The sequence below is a fragment of the Oryx dammah genome, unplaced genomic scaffold, assembly GCF_014754425.2.
Source record: "Oryx dammah isolate SB20612 unplaced genomic scaffold, SCBI_Odam_1.1 HiC_scaffold_3, whole genome shotgun sequence".
NCBI classification, from domain to species: domain Eukaryota; kingdom Metazoa; phylum Chordata; class Mammalia; order Artiodactyla; family Bovidae; genus Oryx; species Oryx dammah.
Genome location: NW_024070187.1, coordinates 71237655 through 71250436, shown reverse-complemented (window position 1 = coordinate 71250436; position 12782 = coordinate 71237655). Strand labels below are relative to the sequence as shown.

General features: G+C 36.0%; 1 protein-coding gene across 3 annotated transcripts in view; it reads right to left on the bottom strand.

Moving 5' to 3' along the window:
• Positions 1-817: 817 nt before the first annotated feature.
• Positions 818-12782, bottom strand: part of LOC120862146 (multifunctional protein ADE2) — a 40091-nt gene continuing 28126 nt past the window's right edge. For all 3 annotated transcript variants that reach the window (XM_040238263.1, XM_040238264.1, XM_040238265.1), the window contains 7 exons: positions 8192-8370; positions 6896-7075; positions 6684-6797; positions 5192-5275; positions 4151-4331; positions 2541-2699; positions 818-1137 (listed from right to left, as the gene is read on the bottom strand). In XM_040238263.1, coding sequence (XP_040094197.1) covers positions 971-1137; positions 2541-2699; positions 4151-4331; positions 5192-5275; positions 6684-6797; positions 6896-7075; positions 8192-8370 — 1064 coding nt within the window. In that variant the 3' untranslated portion in view covers positions 818-970. The remainder of the gene's footprint in view (positions 1138-2540; positions 2700-4150; positions 4332-5191; positions 5276-6683; positions 6798-6895; positions 7076-8191; positions 8371-12782) is intronic.

The window sequence follows — 12782 nt, the reverse complement described above, 5'->3', positions numbered from 1 at the left end:
AGGCGATGGCACCCCGCTCCAGTACTCTTGCCTGGAAAATCCCATGGACAGAGGAGCCTGGTAGGCTGTGGTCCATGGGGTCGAGAAGAGTCAGACACGACTGAGCGACTTCCCTTTCACTTTTCACTTTCATGCATTGGAGAAGGAAATGGCAACCCACTCCAGTGTTCTTGCCTAGAGAATCCCAGGGACCGGGGAGCCTGGTGGGCTGCCGTCTATGGGGTCACACAGAGTCGGACACGACTGAAGTGACTTAGCAGTAGCAGTAGCAGTAGAGCCAAGTAAGATTTACTAAATCTTTCATTTGCAATGGCAAAGGTAACTACTTTTTTTCCCATTGGAAACTGCCTTAACACTTAATACGGAAGTTCTCAGAAGTTCTCTATATGGCGTACTCAGTGCCCCTACATCTTGTCTTTCTTAGCCCTAGCAACAATCTTGGCTTTTGTCAAAAAAAGGCAGTATCAAACCCAAACTTCATCTCTATCTATAGCTAAATATAACATCATTTTCTGACATAGTGACTGCAAATAAAAAACCATGCCCTTAGAATTTTGTTAAGATCATACTGTGAAAAAGGCCTATATTGTGCTTAACCACCCTAAGATACAACCATTTTACATTTCTAAAACTGATGGGCTGAGATGTAGAAAGTCAAGTAATAACTAGAGAACTCTGTAATAGGACATTATTAGCATTTAATAAATATAATTAATTATACTGTCTACCTAATAATGACCATATGTGGGTAAGAGATTAATTTTGAATGTACAGTAATTTCACTACTTATAAAGAGACATTAATAAATATGTACACATTTTACTACTCCATGAATTGAGAAAAGCATTTATTCACTTACAAATTTTATTTTTCTCTCAATGATTTAAAATCTTTTCATCTTGATTTGGGGGGGGCAGCTAAACTAGAAAATTATAGTTTTCCTCCTAAAAAAATGCAGTGATATTCTTTCTTATAAATTGGCCTCTCTGATTTTCTTGTCAGCCTGCTTCAAGGAAATCCATGTATTTAATACACTTGCTCGCAGTCGGGCCCAGATCAAATGGTTATTTAATCCAAATATCTGAGCAGCAAACTGAGCTGATCCTTCTGGAGAAAGGATGGTCGAACAGCCAAGACCTATTGGTTCAGAAAAGATGGAAAATTGAGCTGTAAATTAATAAAATGAAAATACCACCTAGCAAACCATTCTATACTCTCAAAAGCCCCACCAGCCACAGACAATAAAGCTACTATATTATCCTTTTCTAAAGTAGGATCTGTGGATGGCATTTCCATCTTTACTATCTGGAGTGATAAAGTGATAAATAATATTCATCAGCTAGGAACAGGTATTTTATATACAACTATCACTCTTCTCATCGAATCTACTTGCAAAGAAATTTACCTTTTGCAAAGTTCTTTTCATATATACTATCCCTTTAACTCCCTGGTAAAAGGCCAACAGAAACAATAAAATAAGGCATGAGATTAACTGGGTAGAATCATCTGTTCTTAGACAAACTTGAGGTATGTTGTTTTGGTGATTTTCTAGCTATTCCTTTTGTCTTTGCACTTGAATCATTCTAACAGTTTTAAGAAGTGATAAAAGTCAAATCCACAAAATAATTGTAAGAAATACTAGGTTATACATTCAATACTAATTTAATAGATCTATAAGACAGTAGAGTAAGTAACTTCTTAGGGGCCACACATTGCTCAGGCAGAGTTTCGGTTTTGTCAGCTAAAGCCATGGTGGCCTTTTTTTTTTTTGGAGTATAGTTGCTTTGCAATGTACTGTAAGTCCCTGCTGTACAGCAGAGTGAATCAGTCATACATACACGTGTATCTACTTTTTTAGATTTCCCTCCCATTTAGGTCACCACAGATCACTGAGTAGAGTCTCCTGTGCTATATAGTAAGTTCTCGTTAGTTATCTATTTTATACATAGTAGTGTATATATGTCAATCTTAACCTCCCAACTCATCCCATACCCCCCTTCTCTCCTTGGTAACCAAGTAAGTTCTTCAGGCAGAGTTTCTTGAGGTGGGACTATTATGTCATTAGAGGACTAGACAGGTTATAGATCCAAAAGCTCCAGTTTCCCTAAATACTCTTGGAGTTCATCAGGCTCTTTGATTCTCATGATCTCCAATAAGAATAAAGTATAAATCACAGGGATATTTAATTTGTATTAATAACTCAATTTATATAGATCCACTATTTACTACATAACTAATATCAGCCAAATTAAGAAAAGTCAGTCCCTATGGGAACATGTCAGAGGACAGTTATGAATGTGGTATCATGGTTATGATTTTAAAATTAGTCTTTATCACTTAGGAAATAAGTATTTAAGTATAAAATGCCATCATGTCTCAGATCTGCTTTATATCATGCAGCAGGAGAGGGCTACAGATGCAAGATGTGAATTTCTGAAGCTGGTTGACGGGTATGTAAAATTTCATTATGTTATTCTCTCTACCATTGTGCATATTTGAAGCTTATAAATAAAAGTTTTTACAAGATTCAGTTATCTTACCACTGGGTAATCGAAGAGAAGACCACACATCCTGAGCTCCCCAGTCTGGAGTGAGAGGAGGACAGCTGATAACTGGATATGCAGTGTTACCAGACAACACCGGCCCTAAACCATTGCTTCTGCCTGCCACTGCCACAAATACAGTAGGAATGCCATCCCCTAGGTAAATGACAAGTTATAATTACACTAAGCACTCAAAACAGATTTCAAGGTAATTTTTTAAAAAGGGGTCCCTGTACAGTAACTCCCTGAGTTCCTTTAATAGTAGTCTCTAGATAAAACGCTATATTAAGTCACTATTATTAAATATATTCAAAATACAAGGTTCATCCTGCCACTTACTGGATGTCAAGTAATGAAGTAGCAAGAATAGTTTTGACCATCTTTGAGAACTGTAGCATTAAGGAGGTGTTAACACACGGGTATGGACTTCCCTGGTGGCTGACAGTAAAGCATCTGTCTACAATGCAGGAGACCCGGGTTTGATCCCTGGGTCGGGAAGATCCCCTGGCGAAGGAAATGGCAATCCACTCCAGTACTCTTGCCTGGAAAATCCCATGGACAGAGGAGCCTGGTAGGCTACAGTCCATGGGTCGCAAAGAGTCGGACATGACTGAGCGACTTCACTTTCACTCTATGAGAGAGGGAATGTTCAAAGGCCCCTTCTACTATTGCTGCTTTGGCTCACTGAAGCAAAGAATGACACGACCTGAACCAGCATCTATCTTGCTGTCCTTCAACCAGCAGGTATGGGAGACACACAGTTAATAGAGAATACAGGTTGAGTGATACTTGAGGAATTACATTCAATAATAGAGTACCCAAATATTTAACACTCTTCAATAAATTCTTTTTTATCACTCTCATAAACAACTTATTCTTTCATAAACTCGTAAGTTATTTCTGTTTCCTACAGCAGTCTACCTGGAATCCAAAATGTTATGTTTGCATTTTTCTGGAGACAAAGAGATCTGGTTTTTATTAGCTTATCGTAGGGGTCTGACCTCCACCCACCACCCCCCAAAAAAAGCTCTTAAAAATTCAATAAGTATACTCCTATAGCAACTACCTTTAGAAGGAATATACAACCAATATTTTCTCCAGTTGAGAATCATTCCAGTCTATAGGGCTCCTTATTTTAGATGCTATCCCATCAAGACATTTCTTTTATATACTATATTCTGAAATTGTTCCTTTATTTCATGTCTGACTGTCTCCCAGGAAAGGCCGACCATTAGAGATACTTGAGAGGACCCGCGGCTTCAACCTCAGCCCTTTCTTCTGTAATTGGTGTGGGGTCTATTTTCTGTTACAGGGCACTAGAAACAGCGCTTGAGGGGATTAGGTAAGGACTAATTCTAGTCTTCGTTTTCCTCCCATGCTTGCATTTTCAATTTTTTCTCCCTGATCCATTCTTTTATAAGCTCCTGCCTTCTCCATTATAAGCTCCTAGAGCACCTTAAAAATTCTGGAGGCAAACATCATCAAAGTTTAAAACTTTTTCCCTTGGAAATGTGGAAAATTATTTTTCAGCATTATTAGTCTAAACATAAAATTTTGGGGCAGAATCAGGAGAACTTCCTGAAATGCTCTATTTATTCAACATTTACCTTCATACTCAGCTTTAATCCTCAGAGTTTCATCTGGTCCTTTATGGGCAGAGGTGACCCTAAGTTCACATGGAATGCCAAAAGTTCCACAAGCCTTCTTAATTTTTTCACAGTGACTAAGATCAGAGGTTGAGCCCATCAGTACTATAACTCTGCACTGACTTTCTGGTTTCAGAAGCAACTGGAAAAGAAAAATATGAATATGCAAAAGAAGGCAAAGATAAAAATGGATAAATATGGGAATGAGTACTGTAAGAAGAATTTACAGTAAAATTACAACTTGACACAGTATTTCCTTAAGAAACTGAATTTAAGACAAGCAGAACAAAATGACAGAGGATGCATTTTTCAAAATAACCTCTTTATATAAAAGAAAGTGACCTTCCTAATTAAGACCTAATACGTAAGATTTTTACTCAGATAAATTATGTTTACTATTACAATAAAAAACAATTAATATTCAGGAAGCTGTAAAATAGTTCATTGAAGATTTTTAGTACATTCTGTTTAACACGTTTTAAGACATAATCAGCCAAGACAGAAGTCATGTTATAAATCTTTGTAAGTTAGTTGTATGGAATTCAAAACACACGTTCCCATGGAAATGATGTTCTAAAAAGTAGTTATTACCCTTGGATAACCATAAACCCCATTCATTTTCCATGGAATTATAGCAATAATAAAAACATAAACTTTATAAAGTGACATTTTAATGTCACATGGAGTTCCAATTCTATACTCTTGCTAGGGACTCCGAGTAGCAACAGAAAGGTGAGTAGGAAATGTAAGGTTCCCCTGCAGGGGGCAAGGAGGAAAGGATTCCAGGTTTCCCAGTAGTATTTGGGAGAAGCAGATTGGCCAGTTTCACTGCAGGGGGTTCCAGTGTCCCAGTGAGGATAGTTCAGCTGGGACATTTTTTTTAAGTGCTCCTTTTGTTAAAAGTCATTGGCAAAAAAGAAAAGCACTGCACCCTCTCATTTTTGTTTCTTTCTGAAGCACAATTTTCTTGGAGAAAAATACAGAAGACAATGAAAGGCTTACCTCTACTCTTTCTGCAACCCACTCAAAATTTTTCTTTACCATCTGTAGCCCTTCAGGAGTTACTTCCTTGAGATCACGATATGACTAGAAAATAAGAAAGCTTAGAATATAAATACCAGACATACATGAGACCCCAACCCCGAACACCCAGCTGGCAAACAGGGTTGATTTGAGCCACCATTATAGAGACTCATGACCTCACACTCAATTCCCACACCCAAGTCAGTTCAGAGAGTCAGAGTTTGACTGAAAAGGAGATTGGGTAAAGTATTCTACTAGTAATATTCTTCATATCTGAAATGACTTGGTTTCTGAGTTTAGGGTATAGATTATGAAGTTTGCAGAGCAAAAGATATATCTGAAAAATATATCTGAGCCTACGAACTAATTTCTTGAATTAGACTAGAGAAAGTTCAGATAGTGATGAACTCTTGCAGTTTCATTCAAAGATAACTGCTTCCTACACGAGCAATTATAATTAGCTGCCCTGACAATTCTTACATATTAAGTATAGAGAAGATCTTGCCCTAATTTTTTTTTTTTTAATAGAAAAGAACAGAATTGGAGCTTGGTAAGATCTGTAAGACCTGGGATAGAGTTCCACATCTGCCGCTTGCTCGTTTTTAAAACCTTTTATTTGCTTTTTGGTGGGGAGGCAGCAATTATTCCCAGGTCTTAAGTCTTTGTTTCTTCAGTGCAACCTCCTCTTCTGGTTTAGGAACAGTCTGTTCTTTTTCAGGAAGGATCATCTCAGTGTGGCAGGGAGAGCTCATGTATGGGATGATCTGACTGCTGTGCTCACTTGGATGTGCTCAATGACCAGAGAATCCACACCTAAGCTCTTAAGTTCAGCATTACCCTCTGCATTTTGGAGCATGTGCAGTAAAAATTCAGCACTCTTTTTGGGCCACTGACCCTATGTCCAGCCCCACTGTTTGGCCTCGGCAGACCTACCAACTCCACCACTGTAATGATGGATGACACAGATAGCTTCCATAAAGGGACATCTTTCAGACTGATGGCTTTTCAAATATGCATACCCTGGGCACTTTCATGAGTGTTCTTAACATGAAGATTTGAACCCCTTGATTTGCATGATTTTGTAGAGTTCTCTGGCTCAAGCGAATAGCAAACCATTTTTAGAGGTCACCTCAGGTCAGGCCATTTATCAGAAAAGCCTTGTCACTTACTCTTGTTAATTGTATCTACCATCTTAGAGCCTTAGTTTTCAATTAATCAAAAAAGGATAATATTTGCTCTGAGATAATAAATGAGAAATCTGCTTCATATATGTAAAGTATTATTCCTATCCTTTTCTCCAGGATATATGTAACATAGAAGATATTGATCTTTAAAAATAAATAGCAATCAACAACTCGGGCTCATGTTGTCAGAAACAATAACTGCCCTTCCTTTTCCTCCCATCTTCCCTTTCTCTTCTATCCCAGCCTGATGTTGCAAAAGATTAAAGAAAGCCTGAAGTATTACCTACCTGTTTGTCTTTTTGCTGGCTTCGATCTCCTGATGGCCAGAGTCTCCAGGAATCATTATCAATAACATCAGCAAGAACGATCTCTCTGGTGGTTACATCAACACCAAATTCAATCTAGAAACAGCATTTCAACAAAGAGTTTTTCAAAACTATACTACTAAAGATGTTTCTCAGTTATAATCTTTACTTTCAAATCTCCATTTTACTTGTACCTTCATATCAACTAGTGTACAGTTCTGGGGCAACCAGGATTTCTCCAGTATTTCAAAAATAGCCTGTGTAGCATGACTCATGATATCCACTTCAGTTTGTCCTATAACAAGTCCAGCAAAGCAAAAATTCGCAGCAATTAGCTGTTCCTCAGACCACTGTGGGTCATTATTGGCATCATCCTGAGAAAAAGGTATAGCAGTACAAATAACAAATATAAATATAAAATACTTGAAATTTTCAGATAAACTGAGCATGATGAATTCCTCAGAAACATTCATTTTTGCTAAAGATTTAATTTTTGTTTAAAATACCCTTTAATTCACAACAATCATTTTAAACTTTTCTATTTTCAATAGCTACTTTAAAATTCAGTATTTTGGAGTAACTTATTCTAAGTCATTAAGTAATTTTAAAGAATTTGTTTTCTCTATATAAATAAATAGAAGTTTATGATTTTTATTTTTTCTTAATCAGTCAAGAGAGATGGTAAGAAGACTAAAACATATCCTACTCGAACAAAATCCTTCCAGAATGCAACTTTCATAATCCCTTGACTTTACTTTTGGTAAGAATTTATACAAGACTGTAAGTCTTCAAGAATGTTACTCAATAATTCAAGAGACTTCATACAATATAGAGAGATTGGTAAAAAAATAAAATACTTTCATTTTATTCTAAGTAGTGTCCCAACTGTACATGAAGTTTTTCTTTTATGGATTCTTGATTTGTATAATTATAATCATAAGACAAATGCTTTAAACTGTGCAGTTCACTGATGCACAATGACACTGCTTCTGAAACAGAAGAAATATTCTTAAAAGCATGAAAAGAGATGAAAAGAGAAAAGCAGTTTCAGTAAAGAAAACCAATACAAATTCATAACTCTTGACTCCTACATCTTTTGTTGTATGATTCTGCTTATAAGACACATTAACAACAATTTTCTGTATTAGACTATAAAAAGATCCCTCATATTAGTCTTCAACAGTAGATTTTAAAATTTACTGAATTGTTCCTTTTCTCTTCTTCCTAACTGCTAATTTCAATTTGTTCTTTTTATTCGTCGTCTTGTTCCAATGTAAGATAAATAGATTTTCAAAGACATTTTCTCCTAAATTTTTGAATTATCATTACTGACTGAAGTGTACATTCTCCACAAATATTTCTGGAATGATAATTTTAGTATCAAAAACTTAAATAGAAAAAAACAAAGCTTAAATAGTATTTAAATCTTTTGACTCTGTGATAAACTTGTTGCTCAGTTACAGTAAGACAGGGAGGTATAAAATAATTACCTTAAAAAACATCTCCACTTTAGGTGGGTAGAACTTATATCCTTCCTTAACACCAGGATTTCTTTTGAGAAAAGAACCAGTTGCTATTCTTCTACAAACCCATTCAATTGGAATCATTTCACACTTGGGTGCAATGAAAGCTGTCTCCCCACATTTTCTGGTGAAAGCAGTTTTGATACCTACATATTGATGACAAAAAGAAAAAAAAAAGCATTAAATTATATTTAAAAAGTTAGATCTGAGGCATAATAAAACTCTACCCTTTATAAAAAAGAAAAAAAAAACTCTGTGTAGGGAGGTTCAAGAGAGAGGGGACATACCAATACCAATGGCTGAGTCATGTTGATACATTGCAGAAACCAACACAATATTGTAAAGCAATTACCCTCCAATTAAAAAAAAAAACCCTGCATAGCCAAATGCATTACCCTTAAATGGCACTATCAAAAATAAATATAATTTTTTAAAAACAGGCAGAAGTAGGAAAAAAATTTTAATATGGCTTTCTACTGCCTATCAAAATATTCAAGAATATTTCATTTTATGTTGCAAGGCAAATTATATACTGATTCTGAAAATCTGAGTTCCAGTGTCTCTTCATTCATTCTTTCAAAAAACATTTAGTGTCTTCTCTACCACTGTGCACCTAACTGCACAAGGCATGTAAATACCTAAATGGCACTAAATTATCTCTAAATCAGATCTGGTGGCAGGACTGTCACATTCATTGGCTCAGTATTATATGGGCCTTGTAAAATACTAATTTATCACAATCAGATATAGCCCTAAATTTTGGACAGCATTTTTCTCTTAATATTTAAAGTAAATAATCCTTGAAAAAGGCATTCAACAGATACCAGCAGGAACACAGTGACCAATGTGGCTAAGCGCAAAGAAAATATTTGTCCTTCCTCTCTTCTCTCTTTCTCAAACTGTTACTGGGAAACTAAGATAAACAGCTGCCTTGTGATGTTTGGGACTCGGGCTACTTGGAAAATAACTTCTCTAATAACAGTTACAATATATCATAAGCTGTATGTTGCAGCAATTCCACATATACACAAAAGGACTGAAAGCAGGGATTCAAGCAGGTATCCGAACACCACTGTTCACTATGTTCAGGATGTTTTGGGTATTAACAGTAACCAGAAGGGAGAAAAGGACCAGAGTGTCCAACAAGAGATAAGTGGAGTGGACAGACAAAATGTAGTTTACACACAATGACTTACTACTCAGTTACAAAAAGGAGGACTTTCTGATACATGCTACAACACGGATGATTCGTGAAAACATTATGCTAAGTTAAGTAAAGGTTAAAACTATAATTCTACTTATAGGAGATACCTAAAGTAGGCAAATTCAAGAGACAGAAAGTAGGACAGAGGTTACCAGGGGAGATTATTGTTTAATGGATCAGAGTTTCAGTCTGGAATGACGAAAAAGTTCTGGAAATTGATAGTGGCAATGGGTTGCACAACACTGTCAACATACTTAAACATCAGTGAATTGTACACTTAAAAGCAGTTACCGTGGTAAATCTTATGTGTGTATATTTTACCAGTTTGCATGACCTACCTTAGGTCAGGCACTATAAATTCGGTTTCTTTTTGCTTAATCCTCATAATACCTAATAAGGTGTGATGATCTTCCCAAGAAACAGGCAACACTGAGACTCAGTAGTATGTACGCTCTCTGTAGGCTGCTTTATGCTGTACTCTCCTAGAGGTGTTATTATATCATCACACTAATGTGAATTAAAATATCTCCGGGAAACCTGCATGGGTTTAACATAATTATGCTCATCTTTAGGCTATGATATATATTAGTACCTCCAATCCCAATTTAAACCTCTAATAAGATCAAATTTTTATCATCAAAGGATTGAAGATCTTTGATCTTACCTATGTATGTTGAGTATCCACAGGTGAAGGGAACCTACATTTATGGAAACCCTGCATCATGCTAAGTGTTTTTTACATGTTATCTCATTTAACCATACATAAAATTTTTGAACTAGCTGCTATCATTCACATTTTACAGTGAAAGAAGTAGAGGCTCACAGAAATAATTTAATAGCGAGGTCATGCTGCTAGTAAGTAATGGAGCCTGGACCTAAAATGCACTATCCAGTTCTGAAACCTGTACGGTTTTCTTTGTATTCCCTCTGGGTTTGACCAGGAAGATTCAATTAAAATAGGGAAAAGTATAAACTGTTATATACTATGTAGACAGGAACTCTGGGAAAGAATGTTAAAAGTGTATGTAAAATACTTAGGCCACTTTAATCTTTAACAAATGATTGGGCTCATGGGCAGTCAGGAATTTAAATCAATCCTTGACTTGAGGTGATAACTACATAACTAGGTCTAAGAGCTCTTTTTACCCAGTAGTCATATTTACTCACTGTCTATCAAGCTTTACAGACTAGTATCAAAATCTATTGCTTAAATATAAACAATAGTTACCATTACGCAGAGGAAAGTCCTCCCCTGTATCTAAGGGAATCAAAACTACATAGAATCAACTTATGGTATTCTTACAAAAAACACCTGCTTCTAAGAAAAAGGGATTTAGTTTGGATGGTATAATGACTGCTTCTAACACATACACAAAAGAACTTCCCCCATTAGTCTCAGTTGTTTACAAAATTCAAAACTCCTATCAAGACTACTAAGAAAATGTAAACGTCACTTCACATTATGAATTACAACATCCAAGTACGACAGCTAATCAGCCCAGCTAATCCCGGCACCATCTCTGTATTAAGGTTCCAAGCTCCCCAACTGTGGTTTAACAACTGTGAGACTATTAGTCATATCACTACTATCACATCTAAATGTAACCACAGTGGGTTTTTGTGCAAGAACTGAAACATAAAAGGTTAAATTTTGATTTTAAAGTACAGAGACTAAATCTAGGAACTTCAAAATTCCTGTATAAGTGTTATTTCACTATATAGCATGTACAGTGTTATTTCCTATATCTATACCTATTATTTGTGTAGTCTTTTACAGTTTGTTCATGAGTGACAAAGAGAAAAATAGAATCCTGATTTACTGATTCTCATTTTGGTGCTTTTCTCATTCAAATATCCAGAAATACCTTAATTTGGAATATATCCATGGTTATAAAGAAAGCAGTTTTAAACGACCACTGACAGTCAACTAGACATAGCATTTAACTATTAGCAAGTAAAAATTGCATAAATAAGGCTTAAAAGAACTCTTAATCTGTACCCTAAAACTAACAATCTGATATGAATTTTAAAAACTTTTAGATTTGCCTTAATTTCACAGTATATAAAATCTGGAAAGCACCTTTCCACACTTTCTGTGAACCAGGTAACTTGTAGGTATGTTCAGTGTGCTAAACAGATAATTGCTGGAGTGCTTCATTTGTGTGACCAACTTTCCCAGCTGGATGCAGGCCTTTCAGAGTCAAACTGCATCACCCTAATTCACCCTCCTGAAGCCCTGGCAAGTACACTGAATGGTGCCTTATTAAATAAGCAAATAAAAGAACTCGGGCCTGTACTTATCTTCCACTGCTTTAATCCCATAGCTACATACTACTATGGGGACACAGAAGCTAGTTATATTGTCAACAACTTATAGCGTTAAGCAACTATAAAAAATTTTAGCATGTATGGGGAGGGGGTAACTTGTGAGGTTAAAAAAAGATCAAAGGATCACTTATCTGTACTGCAAGAGGAACCTAACACTAGTTTGATGCTCTCTCTAGAAATCTACTCAGTTACTGGAAAACCACCACTCAAGGAAACCTTGAAGTAAAAATCCTGGGTTGCATTATTTAAGAACTGAAGGAAGTGCTTTAAAATTATGTAATATTTTTACCTTCAATGTATAGAGCGATTTATGATATGGATGATGGGTTGGCAATTAAACATATTTTTTTGTCACAGTAATTAAAAATGGGGAACAGGGTACTTTGGAAAAGACAAAAGTACTCAAGAACCTATTCCATGCTGATGGAAAGTATTTAACTTGTTTATTTCACTCCAATTGCCCTTCACAGAATGTTTTGTTCTGGATTTCATCTTTCGAATAGATTTCACTATTGGAAACAGTCTTTACTCAGTTTTAGAGTAGGAGGTTAACCCTGGAGATCTTGATCTAGTCCAAATCCCTCACGTGGGGAATGGCAGGATGAGAAGGTGTGGTTGTAGTCTTCAATTACTTTTCAGGGCTTTCAAGTGGAAGAGGGATTTGAAATTCTGTATTATCTCCAAGGGGCAGAGCAAATTTATGCACACAGAATTTTAGGGATTAAATTCACCAATCAGAGCTGCCAAACACCAGAATATGCTTCTTTCACAGGTTAAGTTTCTTAAGTTCCTTCATAGGTAAGCCTTTCCTAAGATGTCCTAGGAGAGGAAAGCTGCAGAGAAGATATACATTCCAGACAAAAACTGTAGCAAACTGTTCAAATTCCTCTCAACTAAATGATACTACTTAGTAATTCCAAACCAAGTAAAGTGTTACAGTGGTATTTAAATTTCTGGTTTAATTTAAATAAGTGTAGCATGTGAGGCATCCCCAAACACGTTGTTAATCCAAATAACCTCCTTAAA